This window comes from Rhinolophus sinicus, linkage group LG15 (genome assembly GCF_036562045.2).
Source record: "Rhinolophus sinicus isolate RSC01 linkage group LG15, ASM3656204v1, whole genome shotgun sequence".
Classification (NCBI taxonomy): Eukaryota; Metazoa; Chordata; class Mammalia; order Chiroptera; family Rhinolophidae; genus Rhinolophus; species Rhinolophus sinicus.
Genome location: NC_133764.1, coordinates 10,446,778 through 10,474,514, shown reverse-complemented (window position 1 = coordinate 10,474,514; position 27,737 = coordinate 10,446,778). Strand labels below are relative to the sequence as shown.

Here is a 27,737-nt window from a genome sequence, read left to right as displayed (position 1 = left end):
TCTTAGCCAATCCGTGGCCTCCATGGCCGCGCACGCGCGTCCAGCCTCCTGGGCTCCAGAGGCTGTAGAAACCGCTGTAGGCGAGGTCTCTTGGGCTGCTGATGTCATCGAGGCGAGTGAGGCGGGGCTTCGGACGGTGGGCGGGACGCTGCCAACGGTTTTGAGTCTAGGGCGGCGCGCGGCAAGGGGCGTCTTGGTCTTCCCGACCCGTATCCAGGGAAGGGGGCAATCCCTTGTCCTCACGTTGGCAAATTGGGGGTGCTGAGGACTGGAGGTGTGGGAGAGTAGTTGAAACGGGGTGGTCGGGGTAGAGGATCTCAGACTAGGTTTGAGGGCGGTGTACTTTTTAGGGACCTCTGAGGGCGTGACTGAGTGTTCACAAAGTTTCTTTGGGGGTAATTGGGAGGGAAGGATTCTACGGAGCCCTGCATGGCTTTCTTGCCAGGAAGGGTTGAAGGGGATATACAAGAGAGTTGACCCAGGCTAGAATGGTGCAGTGGGCGGAGGGGTGTGGGGAAGTGGGGAGAGCGTGAGGTTCCTGCCTCTCTTAGACTGGATGGAACCATTGAGGGGCAAGTAAGGCAGCTGGACGGAAATTAGGCCCCTGTTGGATTTGGGTTTGTTTCAGTTTGTACGTTCTGGATGTGAGAACTTAAGAGCTCATTTGACCAGCGATAGCCTGTGCCAGAAGTTGATTTCCTGCAGCTTTCAGCACTCCAGAGGAATTGCAGTGGTGCTTTTGCTCCCGCAGTAGGTCTTCTGTCTCCACCCCCTTCTTGCTGCACCCTTCTTTTCCACAATTTCCAGGAGCTGTGGAAAGAAATGCTTTTGCTCTTTCCTATGGCCTCTGATACCAGTGGGAACCTTTCCTCTAACCAGAAAGTCTCTATACCCTTATTAACCAAGGATCCTTGGCTTGGAGTCTTCCTCCTTTCTCCCAAATCTTCCTTCTCTGTGTACTTTTCCCTTTGGGCTCTCCTAAAGCAGAACCAGGAGTTCCCAGCCTTGCTGTCTCCAGTTGTCGTTTCCCTGTACTCATGGCAACATCAGCTACCAGTCCCAGTTCATCTCTCCAGGCAGAGGATCTCCTGAGTGATTCATCAGAAGCCCCTGGGTTGAACCAAGTGTCCTCTGAGGTGACCTCCCAGCTCTATGCTTCTTTGCACCTCAGTCGTCAGGCAGAGGCAGAGGCCACAGCACGAGCCCAGCTGTATTTACCCTCCACCTCCCCACCTCCTCATGAGGAGTTAGACAACCTGGCCCAAGAGCTGAGTCGCAGCTTGTCAGTTGGATTGGAGAACAACTTGAAGAAAAAGGTGAGGGAGGTGTGTCTGGGGAACCTCTAGGGTCTTGGGATTGGGGGTGGTAAAAAAAAAAAATAACTTGACTGAGATTGAACTCCTATTGTTGGATTTCAAATTCCCTTTAAGTGCAGAGTCAGTCATGCTTGTTCCTGGGAGCAAATGTTTATGAAGGAGAGAACAGCCTGGGACGCCATAATTTGGGAAATTGCGAAACTTCCTAGTGTTTTTTCTGTCAGAGATACCTGCACTGTGGAATAGGTTGCTATGCTTTACTAGGATTTGGGGACTGGGAGTGAGGATAAGGTTTCTTCATCCTAAGAGGAAACTAGGGACTTAAGGGATAGCAACAAAATATGCTAAGATCCTTCCAGCTCAAAACTTATTTTGATTGTATGTTTCAAAATTAGGCATGTAAATCATAAAAACATAATTTAATCAATTATGCATGTTACAGAGAAGGTAGGTATTAGTGTTGCATAGAAAAGGTGTCATAACCAATTTGCAGACTGGTTAGGTCATCCAGTGGTTGAAAAACTGATAGCCATGGGCTACACAGTCTTTAGACAGGGTATTTGCTCTCTAGTTGGTGAGAATCCTTACCACTCATGTCTTAACGTGCCCAATTAATTCATTTACACTATCTGTCTGGCTTCTGTAGACATTTGAGTTTCTGACCCTTACTGGGTCACTTCTGTTGTTCTTGCTTTCCCAGGTGCTGGAGTAAAAATTGTTGGGTGTACTGGATGGGTGTACTGGTGTACTACCCTGGCAGTAGGTAGAATGTAGATTACTCAAGTTGCTTCTGATTTCTTTGTTGCTTTTTTTCTAGGATGGTTCCAAGCATATCTTTGAGATGGAAAGTGTTCGGGGCCAACTCCAGAGCATGCTCCAAACCTCACGTGACACAGCCTATCGTGAGTAAATCCCTTCCCTATAAAGGAGAACCTAGATTTAAGGGATGGGAGAAAGTAGAGAAAGGAAGGGGGGTGGGAACGGGACATAGACCTCTGAGACAAGACCTCCGGAAGAAAGGTGCCAGTTCTTTGGGAGAGGTGCCAGAGGAATGAGGTAGAGAGGAAGGCCCTCTCCTCTCTTGTCCTTCCTGTGGACCCTGTTCCTATCCTTACCTGACCCTGGCTGTGGGGTCTCTCTGACTGCGTTCAGGGGATTCCCTTACTCCAGGTGCTGGCTCAGCGAGACGGGAAGAAGACTCTTTTGACAGTGACAGCACAGCCACTTTGCTCAAGTGAGTTCTTCTTGGGATTCTCCTAGCTTTCTTTCTTTCTTGGGAAGCCAAGTATCCTATTTCTTAGTTCTCCTTTTACTGCTGTTGTACCTGTTAAGGACCTGAGACACTTGTCACTTAGCATCCTTTCTCCCCTATCTTCTACCCCTCTTACTCCTTCAGGAACATGGGCATCTGCAGCCTAGTACCTGGCTTTCTCCCAGTCTCTAGTCCTCCTTCCCCCAGAAGTGTTAGCTGGCTTCTGCTGAGCCTTTTTACTACAGCGAGTGTGGCATAGAAGGATCACACAGAGCGAATCACAGAACCTGTGTGCTACTCATGGTTCTATCATTACCTCACTTAAAGACTCTGACCAAGTCTCTTGCCCTTTCTGAGTTTCAGCTTCCTCACCTATAAAATGTCACAGTTGGACTAGTGGGTCTCAAACACTTTCCTAACCCTAATATTCTCTACCTGTTTTGCTCAGCACCCAGCCCCTGCAAGACTTATCTCCATCTAGCTCAGCCCAAGCCTTGGAGGAGTTGTTTCCCCGCTACACCAGCCTTCGGCCGGGACCCCCACTCAATCCCCCAGATTTTCAGGGCCTGAGAGATGCCCTGGATTCAGAGCATACCCGTCGCAAGGTGAGCTACAAAGGCTTCCTTTGGAAAGCAGCAAAGATTAGAAATAGGGCTGAGTGCTGAAAAGAGCAGAGGGTTAAGGGCTGTAAGCTGGGACTTTGCTCAAATGGCTCTTCAGGGAGGCCTTCTTTCACCATCTTATCTAAAATGGCACACCTCCCGTCCAGATATTCAGATCACTCTGTTATTTCCTTCATGTGGCTTATCGCAGTCTGATATGTCTTGCTTGTTTAGCCCTTCTAAAAATCTAAGTCCCTTGAGGGGCTTACCTTGTCTTGTTCATTGCTAGCTTCCTAAAGTTTAGAATATACCTAACACATAGAAACACAGTGTTTGGTGAATGAACAGTGAACTCTACTGGCTTGTGCAAAGGGTTTATAGCTATTGATGTGTAATGAACTCTCTCTGTGAACCTCAGTCTGTCTAACGGGGGAAGAGAGAAGGAAAAGGCAGAAGAAAAGTCAAAATCATTTTTATTTTTTTTTTAGCCCTCTCTTCCTCTATATTCAGCTGCCTGGGCATGAGTGAAAGGCTTTCCCCTTTATCCTTGTTATGTTTAATCATTGTGTCTAATGAGCTTCTCAAGGCAGGAATAACTTCCCACTCTTCGCAGTGTGGGCTGCTGCACCCCAGCCAAAAGGTTTTTAGAAATTTTTCTCAGGAGATCCAGGGAAGGAAAGCCTGGAAACAGCACCTGTTTCCTGAGATGGTAGAGGAAAGTGTTGAAGGAAGGTCTCAGGTCTTAAGGTTCCTGCTCCAGAATTCTTGATTCTCCTCCAAGCCTATTCTGTTCTTGGGACTCAGGCTCCCTGTCTCCAGCCCATCTCTCCCTAGAAAAGCTGGAAAATTTGGTGCTTTGGTCAGACTAACAATGGCAACACCCAGACTCCTCCTCATTCTCCCCAGCATTGTGAGCGCCATATTCAGAGCCTACAGACCCGAGTGCTAGAGCTTCAGCAACAGTTAGCCGTGGCCGTGACAGCGGACCGCAAGAAAGATATCATGATTGAACAACTGGACAAGGTGCCAGGGTAGCAGAATGTGGTGGGTCTCTCCGGGGTGGGGCACCATGTGCTAGAAGCTGGGGAAAGGGGTGGGTTTACTGACTACTCGGAGAAGGTGGCTGTTGACCGTGCCCCCAGGGGCAGAAAGGGGGCAAACATCTTATTTTGAAATTCCATCTGACTTTCCTCTCCTGAGACCCTGGCCCGCGTGGTGGAGGGCTGGAACAGGCATGAAGCTGAGCGCACAGAGGTGCTTCGGGGACTTCAGGAGGAGCGCCAGGCAGCTGAACTCACTAGAAGCAAGCAGCAGGAGGTGGGCAACCTGGCTCATGTGGCATTAGAACCTAGGTCACAGATTGCTAGACGAAACGGGGTAGAAACAGCTCTGGGATTAGAGTTCCTGACAGAATGACCTCAATCTTGCAGAATCTGGCCTGACAGTTCTCCCCTATTTCCTCTTCCTTCACTGTTTCTTCTGTTAAACTTGCATCGTTGACGTCTTCTCAGCTTTCCCCACACCGTGTAGTCTTTTTGGCCCCCAAGTCATTTAGTTAATTCTTAGTTTTAAACTTTACATTGTTAATGTTTTTTGAAGTATAACATACAGAGACTCCCCTCAGTTCCTCTGTTCTGTGTCCTCCTCTCCCTGAAAGACAGTAACCCGTCTGGAACAAAGCCTTTCTGAGGCCATGGAGGCCCTGAGTCGTGAGCAGGAAGGTGCCAGACTACAGCAACGGGAAAGAGAGACACTGGTGAGAATGCTGGTCTGGGTTAATTCCAATAGAGGCTGTTATGTTAATTACTTCTAGAGGGCTATGGGCTATTACTGGTCGATTGTGTGGGAGTTCATAATTTTAGTTGCACCAGGGCAGTATTTCCCAAAGTGTGTTCCTTAGGACACTCGTTCGGCTAGATACTCTACAAAAAAGGCTCTGCCACCAAGTAAGTTTGAGAGACTCTGCAAATTATATCCTCATTAGAATCATCTGGGGAATTATTTTAAAGTATAGATTTTTGGGACCCATCCCAGAGGTTTTGAGTTAGTAGATATATGGTGGGGTTGGAGAATCTAAATATTTTCAGAAATTTCCTAGGTGATTTTGTTCAGCCAGATTTGGGAACTCTGGTCTGGGACATAGCCAAAAAAGGTCTGGGATGAGACTCATTCAAGTTTCTTCTTGCTGCAGTGATAAGGTGATTACCCATATGAATTAGTAGCCAGGTTTGGAACTTGTTGCATGCATGACACACGCTTGCTACGTGCATACTGGTATTTACACTCTTAACAGGCCACATCCAGCAGTGCTGACGATAATTGCTAGTTGGCTAGTACATGACGGTAGGCTGGATTTTCTAGTCTTTGTGGAATTTCTTTTGATGATGATGCTGGTGATAGCTGTTGTGTATTGAGTACTTTACTATGTGCCAGACCCTATACTAAATGCTTTACATACACTTTTTACATTAATTCTCATGAGGTAGACCCTAATATCATGCCTGTCCATTTCACAGGTAAGGAGGTGTGCCTAAGAATACACAGTAAATGACAGAGCTGGGATTTAAACTGAGATTTGAACCCAAATCTACCTATTTCTGGAACAGAAGCTCTTGCCTACTATATTATAATCCTATGGGCTTGTCAACTATTGTTATTTTTAATGGACATAATTCTCAGCGGGAAACGTTGTGTGGGGGACAGGGAGCAGATTGCTGGTGTCTTGAGGGCATGCTAAGGACTTGGTTTTCTCCTGGGGCTATAGGAAGAGGAAAGGCAAGCTCTGACCCTGAGCTTGGAGCTAGAACAGCAGCGGTGCCGGGCCCTGCAGGAAGAACTGGATGAGGCTCGTGCTGGGCAACTCAGTGAGCATCGACAGTTGGAGACACTTCAGGTCGCCCTAGAAGAAGAACGGCAGACCTGGGCCCAGAAGGAGCGCCAACTTAAGGAACGCTGCCAGGCACTGCAGGAGGAGGGCCAGGCTCAGTTGGAAAGGGAGAAGGTAAAAGGAGACTTGGGGAATGAAGAACAGATGAAGGGAAACATAATTGAATTAGATGGGATTTCAGAATATGGGGTGTAGGGAACTGAGATGGAGAATGAAGAACTGTATGTGGGAGAGTATAGGGCCAGCTGGAAGGGCTCGGGGCATCAAATACATGGAAGGCCAAAGAGTGACATTAAACAGAGATGAGGAACTAGGACAAATGTAAAGAGAAAGTAAGCTTGGGCTTTTAGGGAATTGGGGAATAGAGGAAACCAGGAAACAGGAAATTATATATAAGTTTGATTACCTTTCCCAGGGTAACACGCAGAGGGAGGTCCAGGCAGCCCGGGAGGCCCAGCAGCAGCTCGCATTGATGCAGTCTGAGGTGCGGAGGTTGGAAGGAGACCTGGATACAGCTCGGAGAGAGAGAGATGCCCTGCAACTGGAAATGAGCTTGGTGCAGGTCAGGAGGCAGAGGGTTCTTGAGGTTTTCTCTTTTCTGGTTAGGAGAAGTAGGTCTGAGGCAGTGACCTTCTAGGAGTCATGGCAAACACTCTCATTTCTAACTAGAATTTTCACTTTTAGGGCCTCTGTTTCTGTGTGTGAAATGTGTGTTAAGGACAAATTAATGATTTTCTGAGAGCAAGTCAATCTGAGAGACTTTTTTCCTTATTAATGGTTGACTTAAGGAGATACCAGTTTCTGGATTAGTGAGGCCGGTGTTTGTGCAAACACACTCCTTTCACCTAGCCCATTGAATTGGAGGACTGACCACATGGACACTGGTTTATGATGGAGGGCCAAGGGTAAAGACGTTAGTGAACAATTCAGTAGCAATTTATAAGCGGCTGTAATCCTTTGAACCAGTGCTAGACGTGTGTGTATGTTTGTGTATTCAATAAGCCTATTGAACAGCCTCTCTGTGTAAGCTCTGTGCTAGGTCCTGGGAACAGTCCCCACCAACAAAGAGCTCACCAGCTAGATGGGGGGGTTTGTCTAGGACTCTCATTTTTGAAGTAGTATGATAAATGATAATTGAGGGTAAGGAGAACTACTGGTTACTCAGATGTCATTTTTAGTACGGTCTTCCCCAGCCACACAGTAAAATCTGCAATCTCTGACAATCCCTGTTTCCCTTCCCTGTTTAATTTTTCTCCTAATATACTACATAGTATAACTTTTTAAATCTTGTTGATTTTCTGTAAGATATATAAGGGCAAGGATTTTTGTCTATTCATTGTGGAATCCCAGAATAGTGCTGGCTTTAGTGTTGTTCAAGTGCTCTGTTTCCTTATTGTTCTATCCATTATTGAAAGTGGGATAGTGAAATATCCAACTATTGTAGAACTCTCTGTTTCTCCCTTCAATTCTGTCTGTTTTTTCTTCATATATTTGGGGGCTCTGTTAGGTACATACAGAGGTGAGATCGAAAAATACAGTGAATGTTTAAATTTAAAAAAAATTATTACAGTAAAAGACACATTGCCATTAATCCCTCTCAAAATACGCCCCCTCACTTCGAACACACTCATCCCATCGTTCTTGCCACTTTCTGAAGCAGTTCTGGAAGTTCTCTTTCGTGAGTGTCTTTAGTTGCGCTGTCATGGCTGCCTCGATGTCCTGAATTGATTCAAAACATTTACCTTTCGTGGTCATTTTGACTTTGAGGCAAAGCCAGAAGTCGCCTGGTGCCAGAGCTGGTGAATAAGGTGGATGAGGACACACTAATGTTTGTATTTGAAAGAAATTGCTGTACCAGAAGCTATGTGTGACAGGGATCCTTTCCATTGTGATACCAAAGTATGGTGAATACTGCTGCCGAGTACCGTCCAATGGAAAGGCAGGGATCTTCAATATGGGAACCGAGTGTCGAACCTTAGTAACAGTGTGTGACAAATTTCAACTTATTCGGTGTAGTCAGTTGGATGTGACTACAGTTGAGAGAAAGTGTTTTAAAGTGTGCCATAAATCATCCTCCATCATGACAAGCGTGTCACACATCGCTTCTGGTACAGCAGTTTCTGTCAAATAGAAACATTACGTTGTGTCTTCACAACACAGGATCTGGCACCATGTGACTTCTGGCTCTTTCCCAAAGTAAAAATGATTCAGGACATCGAGGCAGCCACGACAGGGCAACTAAAGACACAAAAGAGGACTTCCAGAACTGCTTCAGAAAGTGGCAAGAACGATGGGATGAGTGTGTTTGAAGAGAGGGGGAATATTTTGAGGGGGATTAAAGGCAATTTTTAAAAATTTAAACATTTCCCATATTGTTTGATTATACCTCGTATATGTTTATAATTGTTATTTTTTCTTTTTTTTTTTAAAGATTTTATTGGGGAAGGGGAACAGGACTTTATTGGGGAACAGTGTGTACTTCCAGGACTTTTTTTCAAGTCAAGTTGTTGTCCTTCCAATCTTAGTTGTGGAGGGCGCAGCTTAGCTCCAGGTCCAGTTCCCGTTTCTAGTTGCAGGGGGCGCGGCCCACCATCCCTTGCGGGACTCAAGGCATTGAACTGGCAGCCTTGTGGTTGAGAGCCCGTCCTCCAACCAACTGAGCCATTCGGGAGGCAACTCAGCTCGCAGTGCCCTGTTCAATCTTAGTTGCAGGGGGCGCGCTGCCCACCATCCCTTGCGGGACTCAAGGCATTGAACTGGCAGCCTTGTGGTTGAGAGCCCGTCCTCCAACCAACTGAGCCATTCGGGAGGCAACTCAGCTCGCAGTGCCCTGTTCAATCTTAGTTGCAGGGGGCGCGCTGCCCACCATCCCTTGCAGGACTCGAGGAATTGAACTGGCAACTTTGTGGTTGAGAGCCCACTGGCCCATGTGGGAATGGGACCGGCAGCCTTCGGAGTTAGGAGCATGGAGCTCTAACCGCCTGAGCCACCTGGCCAGCCCCTATATTTTCTTGATATAACCTTTTTTGGCTTGAAATCTATTTTGTCTGATAGTAATATAGCTTCTCCCTGCCCCCCAGCTCTCTTTTTGTAATTATTTGCATGTACTGTCTTTTTTCATCTTTTTACTTTCAACCTGTTTGTGGCGTTGTATCTAAAGTGAGTCTTTTGTAGAAAACACATTGATGGATCATGGATTGTTTGTTTTTTTTTTTTTTTTTTTTTTTTTTTTTTTTTTTAAAGATTTTATTGGGGAAGGGGAACAGGACTTTATTGGGGAACAATGGTCAAATTGTTGTCCTTTCAATCTTAGTTGTGGGGGGTTATGTTCAGCTTCAAGTTGTTGTTCTTTCAGTCTTAGTTGTGGAGGGCGCAGCTCAGCTCCAGGTCCAGTTGCCGTTGCTAGTTGCAGGGGGCGCAGCCCACCATCCCTTGCGGGAGTCGAACCGGCAACCTTGTGGTTGAGAGGACGCACTCCAACCAACTGAGCCATCCGGGAGCTCAGCGGCAGCTCAGCTCAAGGTGCCGTGTTCAATTTTAGTTGCAGGGGGCGCTGCCCACCATCCCTTGCAGGACTCGAGGAATTGAACTGGCAACCTTGTGGTTGAGAGCCCGCGCTCCAACCAACAACTGAGCCGTCCGGGAGGCAGCTCAGCTCAAGGTGCCGTGTTCAATCTTAGTTGCAGGGGGCAGAGCCCACCATCCCTTGCGGGACTCGAGGAATTGAACTGGCAACCTTGTGGTTGAGAGCCCACAGGCCCATGTGGGAATCGAACCGGCAGCCTTCGGAGTTAGGAGTACGGAGCTCTAACCACCTGAGCCACCGGGCCAGCCCCGGATTGTTTGTTTTTTAAATCCATTCTGCTAATTTCTGCCTTTTAATTGGAGCATTTAACTTATTTACATTTAAAGTAATTACTGATAAGGAAAGACTTCTGCCATTTACTATTTATTTGTTTTCTGTAACAGTCTTATATGTTTTTGTTTCTCAGTTCCTCAATTACTGCCTTTTATTTTGTATTTCATTGATATTTTTGTAGTGTACCATTTTGATTCTCTTCTTTCCTTTTCTGCATATTTTTTATTGGTTACCTTGGGATTACAATTAATATCTTAAAGTATTAATAACCTAGTTTGAATAATACCAACTTTAGTTTCAATAGTATACAAAAACTCTGTTCCTATATACCTCTATCCCTTCCCCTTCATATTGTTGTTACAGATTTATAATTACTCTTTTATGTATTTAACTTTAAATCATACAGGAAAAAAGGAGTTAGTTACAAACCAAAAGTACAGTAATACTGACTTTTATATATATCTATATAGTAACCTTTACCCGTGTCTTTATTTCTTTCTTTTTTTTTCTTTCTTTTTTTTATTTTAGCTTTTACTTCCCTTGCCTTTGAGGTCAAATTCATAAAATCCTCCTTGAACCCAAGGTCCATAAGTTCAGTACATATGTTTCCTTCTGTGCATTTTATTGTTTCAGGTCTCATGCTTAGCGCTTTGATCCATTTTGAGTTAATTTTAGTACATGGTGACAGATAACAGTCTAGTTTCATTCTTTTGCATGTGGCTTTCCAATTCTCCCAGCACCATTAATTGAAGAGGCTGTCATGTCTCCTTTGTATATTTTTGGCTCCTTTGTCAAAAATTATCTGTCCATATTTATGTGGGTTTATTTCTGGGTTTTCAATTCTATTCCATTGGTCTGTGTGTCTGTTCTGCCAATACCATACTGTTTTGATTATTGTTGCTCTGTAGTACAATCGTAAGTCAGGGTGTGTGATACCTCCAGCATTGTTCTTTTTTCTTAGGATTGCTTTGGCTATTTGGGGTTTTTTGTAACCGGTTCCATACAAATTTGATGATTTTTTTGTTCTATTTCTTTAAAAAATGCCATTGGGATTTTGATGCGGATTACATTAAATCTGTATATTGCTTTGGGTAATATGACCATTTTAACTATGTTGATTCTTCCAATCCATGAACAGGGAATGTCTTTCCATTTATTTGTGTCTTCTTCAATTTCTTTTAAAAATGTCATAGTTTTCAATGTACCATATCTTTGTTTCTTCATATGGCTGCTTCAAGTTACTATCTAGTTTCATTTAATTTCAGCCTGCAGGACTCCCTCTTGCATTTCTTGTAGGGAAGGTCTACTAGTAATGAATGCCCTTAGGTTTTATTTAACTGGGAGTGTCTTAATTTTTCTTTCATTCTTGAAAGATTTCTTTTTTTTTTCTGGATATAGAATTTTTAATTGACAGTTTTTCTTTCAGCACTATAAATATGTCATTCCACTACCTCCTGGCAGCCATGAGTTCTTATGATAAATCAGCTGTTAATCTCATTGAGCAGTTCTGGAGGCTCTCTTATTGAGGCTCTCTTATAAATGACAAGTTGCTTTTGTCTTACTGCTTTCAAGACTCTTTGTGTTTAGCTTTTGACAGGGTGATTATAATGTGTCTTAGTGTGGATCTCTTTGAATTTATCCTGCTTGGAGTTCGTTGGAATTTCTAGGATATGTAGATTTATGTCTTTCATCAAATTTGGGATGTTTTTGGCCATTGTTTCTTCAAATATTTTTTCTGTCCCTTGTCTGTTGTCATTCCAGGACTTCCCTAATGAATAGGTTGGTATGTTTGATAGTGTCCCTCAGGTCGCTCAGGTTCTGTTCGTTTTTCTTCGTTCTTTTTTCTTGTTGCTCTGTGGACGGGCTAGTTTCAATTGCTTTGTCTTCAAGTTAACTGGCCCTTTTTTCTGCCTGCTCAAATCTGCCTGCTAAAGTCTATTTTTTAAAAACACACTTCATTTTTTAGAGCAGTTTTAGGTTCATAGCCAAATTGAATGGAAGGTACAGATGTTTCCAGTATACCTCCTGCCCCCATAGATACATAGCTTCCTCCATTATCAACATTCCCCACCAGAGTAGTACATTTGTTACAATTGATATACCTACAATGACGTATCATTATCACCCAGAGTCCATACATTAGGGTTCACTCTTGGTGTGGGGACAGAGCCCCAGAAAGTAGTTTACAGGCTCTCGGCCTCGCGTGGAAAGGTGCTGGCTCGGCTGTAGCTGATTGGCTGTCAGCTGTGGCCGGTTAGCCGATTGGCCGCTGGTATAACTGCTGTGGCTACGAAGGATTGCCGAGGAGCCGAGCGGAAGAGGAGAGCCGAGAGAGAGGAACAGAGTCGAGGAGAGTGTAGGAGAGTCGTCGGTCGGTCGGTTGGTTGGCGGAAAGGTGGACGGCAGGTCGCACGTCCGGTGAACCCAGCCTCCAGTGAGACCATAGTGGTATGACTCCCCTACCTATGGCTCCGTGGGTGTTCCTTTTTGGCCTCACCGTATCCTGCGTTCTTATGTGGGGAGCAGGACCAGAGACCCCACAGGCCGCCCCGCCCGACAAATGGTGGAGCGAGCAGGGTCTCCCGCACGACACTTGGTATTGTATGTTGTATTGGTTTGGACAAATTTATAATGTATCCATTTTTATAGTATTATGCTTAGTAGTTTAACTGCCCTAAAAATCCTTTATGCATCACCTATTCATCCCTTCCTCCTAAACCTGGCACCCACTGATCCACAGTTTTGCCTTTTTCATAATGTCATATTGTTGGAATCATAAAGTATGTAGCTTTTTTCAGATTGGCTTCTTTCACTTACTAATACCCATTTAAGCCATGTCTTTTCATGGTTTGATAGCTCATTTCCTTTTGGTGCTAAATAACATTTCATTTTCTGGATGTACCACAGTTTGGTTATCTGTTCACCTACTGAAGGACATCTTGGTTGTTTCCAAGTTTTAGCAATTATAAATAAAGCTGCTTTGAACATCCATGTGCAGGTTTTTGTGTGGACATAAGTTTTCAGCTCCTTTGTGTAAATACTAAGGAGTGTGATTTCTGGAGCATATGGTAAAAGTATGTTTAGTTTGATAAGAAACCCACAAGTCTTCCCAAGTGGCTGTACTACTTTGCATTCCCCCTAGCAATGGATGAGAATTCCTGTTGCCCCACATCCTCACCAACATTTGGCAGTGTGAGTGTTCTGGATTTGGGCCATTCTAATAGGTATGTAGTGGTATCTAGTGAATTTTTCATATCACTAATTGTGTTTTTCAGATCCAGAATGTGTATTTAGTTTCTTTTTATAATCTCTGTCTCTTTATTGGCATTCCCTATTTGTTTATACATCATTCTGATTTCCTTTGGTTTGTTATACATGGTTTCCTTTAGCTCACTGAGCATATTTAAGACTCTTGATTTAATGTCTTTGACTAATAATTCAATGTCTGAGTTTCCATAGGAATAGTTCCTGTCAAATTCTCTTTTTCCTTTGAATGAGGCAGATTTTCCCGTTTCTTTGTATGTTTTGTAATTTTTTGCTGAGAACTGGACGTTTTGAGTACTATAATGTGGTAATTCTGGAAATCATATTCTCTCCCTCCTCAGGGATTTCATTTTATGGCAACAGCTATCCATTTGTGTAGTGACTTTGCCTAACTATTTTTTGCAAAGTCTGTATTTCTTGGTGTGTGTGTGATAACTGACATTTTTATTCCGTTATCTCTGTAATTAGACTGTGACCTGACAGAGATTTTCTTAAATGTCTGGACCCCCTCCACACACACACACACCAAAAAAAAGTATATGTCTTTTTAAATCTTCTGGTGCTGCCAGGGAGGCCTCGGCAGCTCAAGAGGCCGAAAAGAGAGGCAGCTGTCTGCTCTGGCTCCTCAGTATCACTTGTTTTTGGAGGATAAGGTCCTTACTGTTCACCCTTGCTTCAGCCAGCCACTCTAGTAACATGGACTGCCATTCCCAAGTCTTCAGAGGGGCTGAGATATGGCAGAGGGTAGTTGGTACATGCACTTGACTCTTTTACCAAAGTTCAGCAGCCTCTCCCTTCATCAAGCAGTCTCCTGGTTATTTTAAGTATCTGGTCAGGCTCTAAGGAACCCAAATAATTGATTCTGATAGTTTTTTCCTCAGCTTAATGGTTGATTAGTGGAAGGACCAACTCTGAGAGTTTCCTATTCTGCAATTTTCCGTGATATCACTCTATGTTTTTTTATTATATTTAAAAAAAATAAAACACCGCCATAAAACATGAATATTGTTTTATAAAGTCAATATTCATTTAGCGGTATCTACATAATTACTCCTTTCTTTGTTTTTCCCTTCATTGAACTCATATCTTCCAACTGGAATCTTTTCTTGATGTCAGAATCTCTTTTTATTTATTTATTTACTTACTTACTTATTTATTTTAGTTTGGAAATGTCTTTATTTCACATTCATTTTTGAAGGAATTCTTAGGTGGAGAATTCTAGGTTGGCAGTTATTTCAACATTGAAAATATTCTGGTTTTCATTATTGTTGAGAAGTCAGCTGTCAGTTGACCACTCTTGCTTTCAAATTTTTGTCTTCTTAGAATTTCTCAGTTTTACTTGGATGTGCTTACTGTGGATTTTTTTGGTTTTTAACCCTTTTTGGGATTCTTTAGGCTTCTTGAAATAGTGGAGTGGTGTCTTTAACCAGTTCTGGAAAATTCTCAGTCATTATCTCTGCATATTGCCTTTGCTTCATTGTCTCTGCCATATCTTTCTGGAATATGATTAAATATATGGTTGACCCTGTATTTCTGTTGCTCACACTCTGTTTTCTAATTTCCATCTTTTGTATTTTCATGCTCACTCTGGATAATTTCCTATCTTCCAGTTCACTAATTCTGTTTAACTTTGTCTAATCTACTGTTAACTGACCCATTTAGTTTTTAATTTTATGTATTCTTTTATTTTACAAAGTACTATTTTTTAATTTTCAAATCTTAATTTTCTATAGTTTCTTATTCTCTGATATTTTCAAGTTTGTCTTTGATTCCTTGATTAAACACAGTTTCATTATCTGTAGATAATAATTCCAATATCTGACATGTTTTAGGACATTTTTTCCTATTGTCTCTTGTTTTTGCTGGCTCCCGTGGAGTCTAGTTTCTTTGGGTCCTGGTTGTTTTTGACCGTATGTTGGACCTTGTATTTGTAAAATTGTAGGAATAATTTGAGGCTTACAATGAAAGTACTTTGCTCCAGAGAAGATTTGCATTTGTTTCTACCAAGTCCTGAAAGTTAATACAAGCCTAGGACGAATTTAAAACAGTTTTTCAATGGTTGAGATTCCTGGATGATTCAAGCTGAGCTTTAAATTTGTATAGACTATTCCACTTCTGGTTCACTTTCATGTTGAAAGCGAACCTCATTGGAGACTCAATTTATTGTGGGTAGGGTCTCCAGTTAGACATCCCAACTTATGTGAGCCTTGGATTTTGATTTCTATTCATTTGCCATTGAAAGGCAGTCAAAACAAAGGTTTTAATTTTCTAGGGTAGGTAAATGCCCCAGGGCAAAAATGGCTATCTATCATGCTGGCCAACCTGCTTTGGCTCTCAGTTTTCCTTTACTTTGTCCTAGTAATTCCGTACTGTTTTGTTACCTCTTAGATACTTTTTAGGAAGATTTTATATAGGTGGGGAAGAAAATAGAATTAAATTTTATTCAGCTTATTTGTTTTTGTTCAGCAGGAGAGTTAACCTGAATAACTTAATTTGCTAGTGCTAGAAACAGGAAAATCTACTCCCTCTCTTCTTATACTCTGAAATAGATTGACATTAGTATGTGCTTTTTGAATATTTGATATTTGACTGGTTTTGTTTCTTTAATGTTTATGGAAATATTTAGGCTTTCTCTTTCTTCTTGAATTATTTTTGGTGCACTCACATTCTCTCTGTCCTCCCCCTGCCCCATATATATTAATTTAGTCTACATTTTCTAATTTATTGACTTAAAGTTGCTCATAATTTTATCTTTTTATTTAATGTCCATGGCATCTTTTCTATTTTTTCATTACTGATATTATTTGTGTCATTTCTCTCATCTTCTCTTTTTTTTTTTTCTTAAAGATTTTTTTTTTTTTAATTGGGGAAGGGGAACAGGACTTTATTGGGGAACAGTATGTATTTCCAGGCCTTTTTTCCAAGTCAAGTTGTTGAACTTTCAGTCTTAGTTGTGGAGGGCGCAGCTCAGCTTCAGGTCTAGTTGCTGTTTCTAGTTGCAGGGGGCACAGCACAGCCCATGATCCCTTTGAGGGAGTCAAACCGGCAACCTTGTGGTTGAGAGGACACGCTCCAACCAACTGAGCCATCCGGGAGCTCAGCGGCAGCTCAGCTCAAGGTGCCATGTTCAATCTTAGTTGCAGGGGGCAGAGCCCACCATCCCTTGCGGGACTCGAGGAGCTGAACCGGCAACCTTGTGGTTGAGAGCCCACTGGCCCATGTGGGAATCGAACCGGCAGCCTTCAGAGTTAGGAGCATGAAGCTCTAACCGCCTGAGCCACCTTGCTGGCCCTCATCTTCTCTTTTTAAAACCATCTTACTTGTAGTTTAATTGAATATATTTTCACAGAAACTTTTGGCTTCGGTTTTTTTTTTTCTATTTTATTAATATCTGTACTTTATTTCATTCCTTATATTTTCTTTGGTTTTGTTCTTTTGTTCGTTTTAAAGTCATCTTAAGATGGAGGCTTGCTTATTAATTTTAAGCTTCTTTTCTAAATTTCTTCATAATTATTAATTTAAGTGCATTCTACAACTTATTCTATATAGTATTTTCCTTATTTGGTTCTGAATAATAGTTAGCTTTTTATGTCATTACTTTTGATCTCCTGGGTTTTTCCCAAACATACAGGGGTTTTATAATTGTTTTTATTATTGATTTATAGCTTACCTGCTTTGTGTATGTATGTATGATCTTTTAAAAAATTACTTATGTATAATCCTACCCAACTTTTTGTTTTGAAATATTTCAAACTTAAATGTTGCATCATAGTATAATGAATATACTTAGATTCACCAATTTCACATTTTGCTACATTTGTCTGTTATCTGTCGGTACCTCCGTCTCTCTATCCTCATCACCCTGTCCTTTTTTCTGCCTTGCCCACCTCTGATCATTGGAGAGTTTCTCGTGGATATAATGAGAGAATATGCTATTTTTATTATTTAAGCTCTTCGAGACTTATTTTATATCTTAACATATGGCCAGTTTTTCTAAATGTTTCATGTGTGCTTGAAAATATTTATAGTGTTTGGGTGTACTTTTATATGTGTCTATTTGTATGTGTGTCTAGTTTGTTAATTATGCTGTTTAAGCCATTATATCCTAATTTATTCTTTTTTCCTGTAAAATCTCACTTAATGTGGATTTGTCTCTTTCTCTTGTAGTCTATCAGTTTTGCTTTATACATTTTACAGCTATGTTATTAGGTGCATACAAATTTGAAAATTGCTGTATCTTTCCTGGTAATTGAATGTTTTATCCTTACGAGGTGACTCTGTCTCTTATAATGTTTTTTCCCTTGGGTCTATTTTTGCTTAATATTAATAAAGTGATACTAGCCTTTATATGTATATATATATGGTTTGCCTGGCAAATATTTTTCTGATCTTTTTACTTTCAACTTTTACGTATTTGTCTTTTAGCCAGATCATTAAATCCATTTACATTTATTTATTCATAGTTGGATCTATGTCTTACTTTATATTTTATTTTGTCTTGTCTATTCAGTGTGCATTTTTCTCTCCTTTCTTGTCATATTTTAGATTCATTACTTTTTTCTCATTTACAGTTTTTTCTTTAGCTAGTTTCAAAGTCATAAACTCAGTATCTGTTCGTTTGTTTAAGGGTTACTTTAGAAATAATAACATGTATATTTAAATTATTGAAGTTTACTTATCAAAGGTAAATATCAAAGACAAAAAAGGAGCCATCAATTCCCAGAGAACTTTAAAAAATATTTTAAAAATATAATAAAAGTTATCTGTAACACAAGTTCAAATCATACAGAAGTGAAAAGTGTTGGTTGCCTTCTCTTACCACACCACAGTGTGTGTCCTTCCAGCACCTTTTCATATATGAACATATGGGTTGGGCCTTAAAACAAAACAATGTGAATGTGCTATGCCTTTGCTGCAACTTGTTTTTCAACCTAATAACATATCATGGACATCTTTCCATGTCAATACATACAGATGTACATATTGTTTTTAAGGGTTATATAATACTGCTGTGAACAGATGAATTCTAGTTTACTGAAGCATTTTCCTTTTGAAGAGAAATTAATATCAATATCAGTTTTTCACTATAAAAATAGTGCTGCAGTGAACATCATTGTACATAAATCTTTGGCTCCCCTTCTAAGGGACAGAGTCCTAAAAGTAGAATTGCTGGCTTAAAGGGAGTAAATATTAAATTTTTTCATTAAAGAATTTAGGTAACAAAATATCTACAGTAGTCAGAAACATAGAAACAGAAAGTAGAATGGTGGTTGCCAGGGCTGGGGGGAGGGAAAAATGGGGAGTTGTTATTCAGAGGGTATAGAGTTTCAGTTTTATAGATGAAAAAGTTCTAGAGATCTCCACAACAATGTGAATATAGTTACACTACTCAACTGTACACTTAAAAATGGGTTAAGAGGGTACATTTTTTGTTATGTGTTTCTTACCGTAATTTAAAAAATTGTTTTAAAGATTTAGGATACTGCAAGAGTTTGCTATGATTGGGACCTATTTGGAAGAGATGAGGTAGATGGGTGGTGGGAGATCATAAAGGGCTTTGTAAGCCACTTTAAGCAGCTAGAACTTTTTCTTCTTTAGGCAGTGGGGACATTTGAAGTGTTTCAAACAAGGGAATAAATTGAGCATATTGGTATTTTAGAATATTCACTGAGGCACGAAGTGGAGGACCTAATGGGGCCAAAATAAGAGAGGGTGGAAGGTGGAATAGAGGCAGGGCGATCAATGAGACTTGAAATAATATTGAATTAATGTAGTAGTGAGTGGAGGGGTAAATTAGATGTTAAGACCAGTTGGAAGGAGAAAAGAATAATTCCAGGAGTAGTCAAGGATAACTCCTGGTCTCAAATAGCTTGGGTGTTTTAGTAGAGAGAGTGGTGCCATTAACTAAGGCAAGAAATATAATAGGAATAGAAGATTTGAGGGTAAAAAACCAAATGAGCTCATTTTGGATGTGTTCTTTTTGAGGTGTATCCAAATAGAGCTGTTCATTAGGTTATTGGGTATATGGGCTGAAAGCCTAGAAGAAAGGTCTAGGCTAAAGAGAAATTTAGAAAGTGTTTTAGGGTATAAACAGTAGCCATAAAACATGACCTAAATGCCAAATGTTGATTATTCACATATAAAAGCATCAATAACCAGAGTGTTAGTACATGGTCAGAAGAGGACTGAGGACAGAACTCAAGGAAGCAGTCAGCCTTTATGAGCAGTTGGAGGAAGAGCCATCAGCTGAGACAGAGAGCAGTCAAATAGAAAGAACGCTGAGCTGGTGGCATCATGGGAGCTAAGGGAAGTGGTTTTAAAAGGAAGGGTTGACATAGGTGGCAGATGCTGCAACAGGATCACATATGACTGAGAAATCACCACTATTGGACTTAGAAATGACATTCTTTGCCATGAAGTGCTAGTAGAAATCAGATTTCAGTGAGTTGAAAAAGGAATGTCAGGTGAGGAAATGGAGATAGCAATAGAGACTGATTCTGCTTTAGGAGGGACACTGACATGTATTCAGTGTCTAGTGGGTTTCAGGTACAGTTACCTCAGACACATATGACAGATTTGATTGTTCCACCTAACATCTTTTGGTCAAAAAAGTATATTTCTTTTGCCAGGAGTCATTTTCGCTTTTGTGTACATATAAGGTGTAGCTCATGGTCTAATAAGGAAAGGGAGCTTCTTTCACTTTTTGTGGCAAACTTCTTGCTCTTCATCCCTTAGGCATATGAGGAGAAATGTTGGCACATGGATTTTTTTTTGTCTGTATTATATCCTCCATCCTCTTTTAAACCCAAATGGAATTGAGCTATTACCCCACCTTCCTTACTCCAGGCCCGGTATGAAAGCCAGCGGATCCAGCTGGAGTCAGAGCTGGCTGTGCAGCTGGAGCAGCAGGTGACAGAGCGGTTGGCGCAGGCGCAGGAGAGCAGCCTGCGGCAAACAAACTCCTTGAGGGAACATCACAGGTACTTGGGACTCACTGGATGCTGCTGCTCCTCAGCCACACAGGTGTGGTTAGTGCCCTGCACGTACCCTCTTGGATCCCTTTACCATTTTCCAACATGCTGGCTCCCATCAGCTAGGTCCCAAGTCTATCCGCGGGATTGCTGCCTGCAGCTGCACATGGAAAGCCAGAGTGCTTGGGAAGTTTCATCCCATAGGGAGTAGCTTTACCAATAAGCGGTGGGTGCAGGAATATAAGTTTTCCAGCTCCCTTACCCCTGACTGGGACGATGCTGAGCTGTGACCTCCTACACCATTTCCAGGACTGCCCTGTGGGGTTGCGCCTCCTTCCCATTCCAGTCTCACTTTCCCTCACCCCTACTCCCCTGCCAGTTTTTTCTGGAAACATTTCTTAAATGAATCACTTTCCCATAAATCCTCATCTCAGTCTCTGCTTCTGGGGAACCCATCCTAAGACACCAGCTTTGCCTTTACCTTTTTCATGAACCCACCTGTGCCTTTCCCAGGCTGGCTGCCCATGGCTGTCTCTTTCACATGCATATGTTCTGGCTTTTTCTTATTCAATTACTTCTGTCTCCAGATTCAGTCCTCTTTTCTCACCTGTGTCCTCCTAGGAAGCAGCTGCAGGACCTAAATGGACAGCACCAGCAGGAATTGTCCGCTCAGTTGGCTCAATTCAAGGTGGAAATGGCAGAACGAGAGGAAAGGCAGCAGCAGGTGGCTCAGGACTATGAGCTCAGGTACCAGTTCCTGGCGTATCCCTTGTAGGCCTCGGTCCCTTTCCTGTGAGTAGAGCCCAAAATGGGAATGGTGAAGAGGTGTCCCCTCCATAGACCTTCTACATTGGCCCCAGCTCGTTTTAGAATTTCTGCTGTCTGTCATTCCATTCTGGCTGCTCTTATTCTCCAAGTCTCTGCTTTCTGAAAGGTCCTACATAAGCTCTTCCATCTTTTCTTCAGACTGGCCCGGGAGCAAGCGCGAGTGCGCGAACTGCAGAGTGGGAACCAGCAGCTGGAGGAACAGCGGGCTGAGCTGGTAGAGAGACTCCAAGCCATGCTGCAGACCCACTGGGAGGAGGCAAACCAACTGCTGGGAACCTCTGCCCTGTCTCCTAACCCCCCAGTAGGTGTTGCCCCTTAAACTAAGCTTCTCAGAGTTGTGTTTAGTTCCATTCTTGGGAAATCTAGCTTCCTCCCAAGGGAAGTCCTAAGTTCAGGTCCTTGGACCTGCATTAAAAAAAAAAAAAAAAAACCTGTGGACTTTCGCAAAGAATAACTGTCTCATCAAAAGAATTTTTTTCCAGGGCCATAGATCACCCAGACTGGCACCCGTTGTATTGGGCCTAAGTCTCTTCTCCCAGCTCAAAAGGTGGTGAGGAAGACGTGGTACTAGTTTTGCCAAATGGCTGTTGAATTAATTATGATGTAAGGTCCAAAATTGTTGCCAAGTCCTGCCCTAGAGTAGAGTTGGGAATCTCACCCCTGGCCCTTCTTATGTTGACATCTCCTGCTTCCTTTTTTTAAATATGAAATTTTTATTATTAGCTAAAATGTTTTTTAGAATAGATAGGAATATGCACATGTAAGAAAAAAAATCCAAACAGTTCAAAAAGGTATGCAGTATCTCCATCCCATATCTGCATCTCAGTCTCCCGGTTCCCCTCCCCAGAACAACCACTGTGACTGGTGTCTTGAAAGCCTCCCTTCCAAATGGTAGCCTGCTATACCCCATTGTATAATTTTTTTATTTAACTGAGTGCTTATTGGTGGAATTTAACATCGTTTCCTGTATTTTGTATTTCTAGAAACAGTGCTGCAATAAATACCATTAGTATATATCTTTGTGTAAGTGTATCTATAAAATTTCTAGAAATGGAACTGTAAGGTGAAAAAATAAGCATTTTAAAAATGGATAGGTATCATCAAATCTTCTTTTAAGGAAGTTCTAATTTGTAATCTTATTGAAGTGTCCGTACCATGTCTTGTCTCTTTAAATGCACTGAGCTTTGCTCCTTTCTGTCTCTCTTGTACTCAGGTCCCTACCACTAGCCCCCCTAGCCCTGGGCCTCAGGAACCACAGAAAGGGGAGAGGAGGATCTGGACTATGCCTCCCGTGGCTGTGGCCCTAAAGCCTGTGTTGCAGAAGAGTCGGGAAGCAAGGGATGAGCTGTCGGGAGTGCCACCTGTTCTCTGCAGCCCCTCCCCAGATCTTAGCCTCCTATTGGACCCCAGTTTCCAGAGCCAGCATTCCTTCCAGCCCCTGGAGCCAAAGCCCGATCTCACTTTATCTTCAGGTAACTGGGGACAGGTATCACTGGGGCTCCCCTTACATGTGCTAATGGTTTCCCTCTTACCAAGCTTCTTTCCTGTCTGGGACCAGAGTATTTAGTTTCCCAGATGTCTTAGTGATCATAAGGAGTAGAAGTCCACTCAAATTGGTTTGACTAAAGGAGTGAGATCGCATGGATATGTGATACAGCTGGACATAATGAGACCTGGAGTCTGGATCCAGGAGCACTATTCAGGAACGGAGGCAGCTGCGCCTCCTCTCCCTGGACCTGCATGGGCTCCTGACTCTGCCTCTCCCTGCACAGCTGCTCCTTTCTCTTAGTAGACCAGCACGCTCTCTCACTCAAGGGTCTAGCTCTCATAACTTTGGCCTGCACGTGGCATTGATCAACCGTGACACTGACTCCAGCCAAGACTCTAGATAACCTTTTAGAGACATTGTGTCCCTGTTTCTTAGGGTCAGTTTAAAGAGAGGCAATCTGATGGGTTGGCAACCCATCCCTCAGATTGGCTAACCTTACGAGTAGTATCCCCCCCTCGTTTAGTCATCTGAAACTTGGGTGGATGGGGGTGCTCTGTGTGTTGCAAACATGATCCCCCAGATTGAGTTAAGAATGAGGGATGAATTATATCACAATTTTAAATATAAAAATATGTAATAATAAAAGAGAATGAAGGCATTTCTGGTGAAGGGTCCAGAACATGTCTATTAACCCTAAGCCATTCTGAATATTAAGAAGTTTATGGTCATATTGATTTGTTTATTCAGAGTCTGAGTACCACAGCTTCCCCTGTCAACACTTCTTAGAATTCAGCAATTCCATCTCTCAGTCCTCTTTTACCTTTCCCTTTCCAGATATTTAATCTTTCATTATATTGTCCTTGCTGCAGTGTCCCTCTTAGACAGAGAGTGCCAAAAAAATGTATACACATTTTAAGAAATGAAAAGAACTATTAAAATTGTAATACTCAATATATAAAAATAACAGAAGATGAATACAAGTCACGTTTGACTTCTGCAATTATAAGAGGTGCTCAAAGTGGTTACCATCAGCGTCCAGACACTTCTGATTACAGCGAACTACTGCTTGAACAACGCTGACCAAAGTGTCCACTTGTATACATTTTTTTGGCACCCCTGTTATTTAATAGGCCTCTTCTGAGCATTTGGTTAATTGACTTGTGGAGGACCCCACACACACACACACACACATTTCACTTTACACCTGGGGCCTTCTCCTCTGCAGTTGGGACCTTCCATCCCAATCATAGAGCAGAACGGCCGTTCCCTGAGGAAGATCCTGGATCCGAAGGGGATGGCTTCCTAAAGCAAGGGCTGCTGCCCCCTTCTCAGATGGAGGGCCTCAAGCATTTTTTGCACCAGGTAAGAGAGGATCCACCCATTCCACCTTATTTGCTTCTTCTCTTCCTCATTTCCTCTTTCTGCTCTAGGTGTCCAGGAATCTGGACTTCATCTCCCTTTTGGAGTAATGCTTTGTCCCAACTTCCTACTTTCGCAGTCTGTCTTATTCCTGTCTCTTAAGTCCCTTCTGGAACTTAGGTGATCAACTCTAGCTCCTACTTCCCCAGCCTCTGCTTCCTACAGGTACCTTGGTCTCTTTCTTTATCAGTCCTCGGGGAACCTTACTATTTTGTTCCCCCAGCTTCTGGAGACAGTACCCCAGAACAACGAGAACCCCTCTGTTGACCTGTTGCCCCCTAAGTCTGGTGAGTACCAACTCTGAAGAAGGTTGGGGCTGGGCCCGAACAAGGTGGGAGGTTATCTGGGATGGCGTTTTAGGAGCTGGCAAAGGTGATGAAGCTTAATGAAGGCCAAGTGGTAGGACCTTCTTGGCTCTTTAACCCATTTCCTGATTCTTTTATCTCTTTCCTTTTGCTAGGTCCCCTGACTGGCCAGTCTTGGGAGGAAGCCCCTCAAGTGTCACGCCTCCCACCCCCTGTCCATAAAACTAAAGTGCCCTTAGCCATGGCGTCTAGTCTTTTCCGGGTCCATGAGCTTCCCTCAACCCATTCACAGAGCAGTGTTCCCAGCAGTGGCTCCCCAGAGAGAGGTAAACAGGTCGTGGTTTATCAGGAGATAAAGAGGGAAGGTATTGAGTGTGGAACTAAGGCCCTTCTGGATTCCTGGGGAGATGGGATGAGAGCTGGGGAAAGGGGCCCTAGACTGATGGCCATTACTGGTATGTCTCTCAGGTAGAGATGGGCTCGCATCCTCAAGGCAGCTGATGGAGGTGTCTCAGCTGCTACGACTGTACCAGGCCCGGGGCTGGGAGGCACTGCCTGCTGAGGATCTGCTGCTCTACCTGAAGAAGTCGGAACACAGCGGGTACCAGGCTGGGAGGGAAACTGGGGGGGATTAGGCAGATAGAATCTGGATTGTGGGCAGGGAAGAGAGGGGTGTGTGTGTTGATTACTGATACTCTTTTGTCTTTTTCTGGGAAAGAAAGTGAGGGTAATATGTAGATCAACAAGTCTCTTCCTCTTCCTGTTTCTCACTGCTCCCTCCCTTTCTTTTGTCTCTTCCCTTGTACTTTGTTTTTATCTCCACTTCTAAAAAAAGTCTCTTCTGTATGTCTTTCTACCTCTTCACCCTGCAGCTCAGAACTCTAATCCTAAGATTGTGACTACTCAATCTAACTCAGTATTTGATTCCACTAATGACTCCTCCTATCTGATCCCAGGTCTAGCTCGTTTATTCTTCTTCTTAAGAAACAGAGTTGGGGATTGGTTCTATCTAGTGTTGGGGAGAGTGGGGGGAATTACTCTGCCATCCTCACCCCTTGATTTGTGTGGCAGGACTGACAGCCGAGGGGATAGTGTCCCCAGAAGGAACACAGAACCCCGTTTGGGCGAGATCCCTCGGAAAGAGGTGAGGGAAAGCAGGGAAGGACGAGGGGGATGGAAGGGCGCTCACTGACTCATTCCTCCAGCTCCGCACACTCCCTGACTGCTCTTTTCTCTATTGCCTGACCCCTCTGACTCCTGTTCTCTCCCCCTTTGCCTAATGATTCTGGCCCTGTCCATGCACGGTACCTTTCCTCAGTGGGGGAGGGATGAGCGTCCACGATACTGACTTTCTCTTCGCTTGCCTTCAACTCTCAGATTCCCTCCCAGGCTCTCCCACGCCGCCTTGCCACAGCCCCTAAGACTGAAAAACCTCCAGCACGCAAGAAAAGTGGACACCCTGCTCCCAGTAGCATGAGGAGTCGGGGCGGAATCTGGAAATAAGCCCCTGGCCTTTTCTCCTTTTTGTCCTCTTAGTACTATTTTAATAAATGCTCGATAGTCTTAGATGGTATTGAGTCTCTGACTCATAGGAATCTGGTAAATTGAGGTTTTGTGGGAAACTATGTAAAGAAACCTCATTTTATTCTGTATGAGTATGTTTTTTATATGTTATATGTTTCCATTTTATATTCTGTGGAAAAAGACATGAAGACTGTCTATGGCTAGGTCAGAGAAGTTTTAGTGAGCTAAAGTTCAATGTTTTAAGAGTAAAAACCTCAGAGTGATTAGCTCTGGTAGGTAGTGTAATTATGGATGATTTTTATTTTCTTTATACATTCCTGTATTTTCCAAATTTTCTAAAACTAAATTTCTCCAGTTTTCTAAGTATGTATTAATCATCAAAAAAAAAACAACTTTTAATAAAAGAGTAAGTTATTATATAAAGAGTGAGTAAAAATTTGATTGTTGGGGAGACAGTTTTCTCTTTTAAGAGCAGATAATTATTTCAGATTGCATTAGTAGGATTCTGATTGACAGATTCTACTCCAGCCAGCAGACATATTACGGCTATCATCTTCATATGGCTTTCAAACATGTATAAAAGACTGGAGTGTGGCAAGAAAAATAAAATCCATGATTACCAAAATCTTCCACCCTAATACTCACCAAAATGAACAAAGAAAAACAATATTAGAGAAGAAAATGACACCTATGTGAAACTAAAAAATGCCCCAACTTCACAATGTAAACACTGAAAAACACTGTACAATTTAGATTACACTGAAGGGTGATGCCGTGGGACCCACGTACAGCTTTCCAGCTGGAGCACAATGCAGGACGGTGATGATGGTAAATACAATTCCGAGGGCCTGGTCTTGAGTGGTTGAGGGAGAGCATTTACTAGATTCTGTGAGGCCCTTCTATTTGCCCCCGAATTATTTGGTTAGATCCAGAATAGACATGACAGGATTTAGACTCACATAGTATTCCATGTTAATAAATGTTTCATTTTATTTCTTTCCACCTAAAGGTAACTTTGTAGCCCCGGGGGAGGGGAAAAGGAAGAAAAGATAAACATGCGATCAGCAGGTGTGAGGGTTCTCCTGCCTCCACTCTGGTCAGGACAGCTTGGTCATTAGGACTGCTCTGGCTGGCAGAGAAACACGAGGCAGATTCTTACAGGAGGGGCACTAGGCTCGGGGGACTTTTCAAGCTCTATCTCTTCAGCCACTTGTGGAAATGTTTGCTTTTCCACTTTTTACCTCAAGTGCATAAAATTGATTTGACCAAACTGACTTATGGCTCACATTATTGGTAGGAGAGAGTTTTATACCATTTTTTAAAGTATTTTTTTTAATTGGGGACTATTGGGGAACAGTGTGTTCCTCCAGGGCCCATCAGCTCCAAGTCGCTGTCCTTCAATCTAGGTGTGGAGGGCGCAGCTCAGCTCCAAGTCCATTTGCCATTTTCAATCTTTAGTTGTAGGGGGCGCAGCCCACCATCCCATGAGGGAATTGAACCGGCAACCCTGTGCTCTAACCAACTGAGCCATCCAACCGCCCCTATACTATTTTTTAAAGCCAGCAAATGAATATCCAGTCTTATCATCTATTGGATTCCAGCTTGCCACCATCAGTCAATATGTCTTACATTTTTCTTAACATTTTTCTATATTTTCCAACTCTCTGGAACAAAATCATAAATGAGTACAGTGCTGACAACCATTTTGTGAGCTAAGTATAGTAAGACAACTTTGATTTTTAAAATATATATTGTACCCACATTAAAAGTCTGCTTCTTCACCAAAGACCACCAAGGAGGCTGAGGAGGAGAAAACCCAGTCAAGCAGCCCCCCCCCCCCCACGTTTTCCCTCTAAAATCATCTTGGGAATATTGTGAGAGAGGAAAAATATTGAGAGATTTGGGAGCTCTATAAAAGCCCACATCAGAAGAGGTGGGTGCATCCTTTAAGCTCAAGTTTCATTTGGTGCAGACAGGATGTGATAATGGGACTTTGCCTCCCGAGAACTCTCACAGCCACT

At 42.7% G+C, this 27,737-nt stretch overlaps 1 protein-coding gene across 8 annotated transcripts; it reads left to right on the top strand.

Annotated features, from left to right (window-relative positions):
• Nucleotides 1–37: 37 nt before the first annotated feature.
• CNTROB (centrobin, centriole duplication and spindle assembly protein) lies at nucleotides 38–26,139 on the top strand. Of its 8 annotated transcripts, none has more exons than XM_074320944.1 (20): nucleotides 38–112; nucleotides 988–1,316; nucleotides 2,134–2,218; nucleotides 2,469–2,550; nucleotides 3,017–3,173; nucleotides 4,077–4,193; nucleotides 4,371–4,487; nucleotides 4,828–4,926; nucleotides 5,935–6,171; nucleotides 6,473–6,619; nucleotides 20,027–20,160; nucleotides 20,773–20,898; nucleotides 21,118–21,280; nucleotides 22,193–22,451; nucleotides 23,694–23,830; nucleotides 24,078–24,174; nucleotides 24,348–24,518; nucleotides 24,661–24,793; nucleotides 25,264–25,336; nucleotides 25,570–25,840. In XM_074320944.1, the coding sequence occupies exons 2-20, from the start codon at nucleotides 1,038–1,040 to the stop codon at nucleotides 25,693–25,695; spliced, it is 2,739 nt and encodes a 912-aa protein (XP_074177045.1). In that variant the 5' UTR covers nucleotides 38–112; nucleotides 988–1,037; the 3' UTR covers nucleotides 25,696–25,840. The 8 variants fall into 8 exon arrangements, with proteins under 8 accessions (XP_074177045.1, XP_074177049.1, XP_074177046.1 ...); XM_074320948.1 differs by having other exon boundaries at nucleotides 43–112; nucleotides 1,172–1,316; XM_074320945.1 differs by lacking the exon at nucleotides 38–112 and adding an exon at nucleotides 638–750.
• Nucleotides 26,140–27,737: the final 1,598 nt, after the last annotated feature.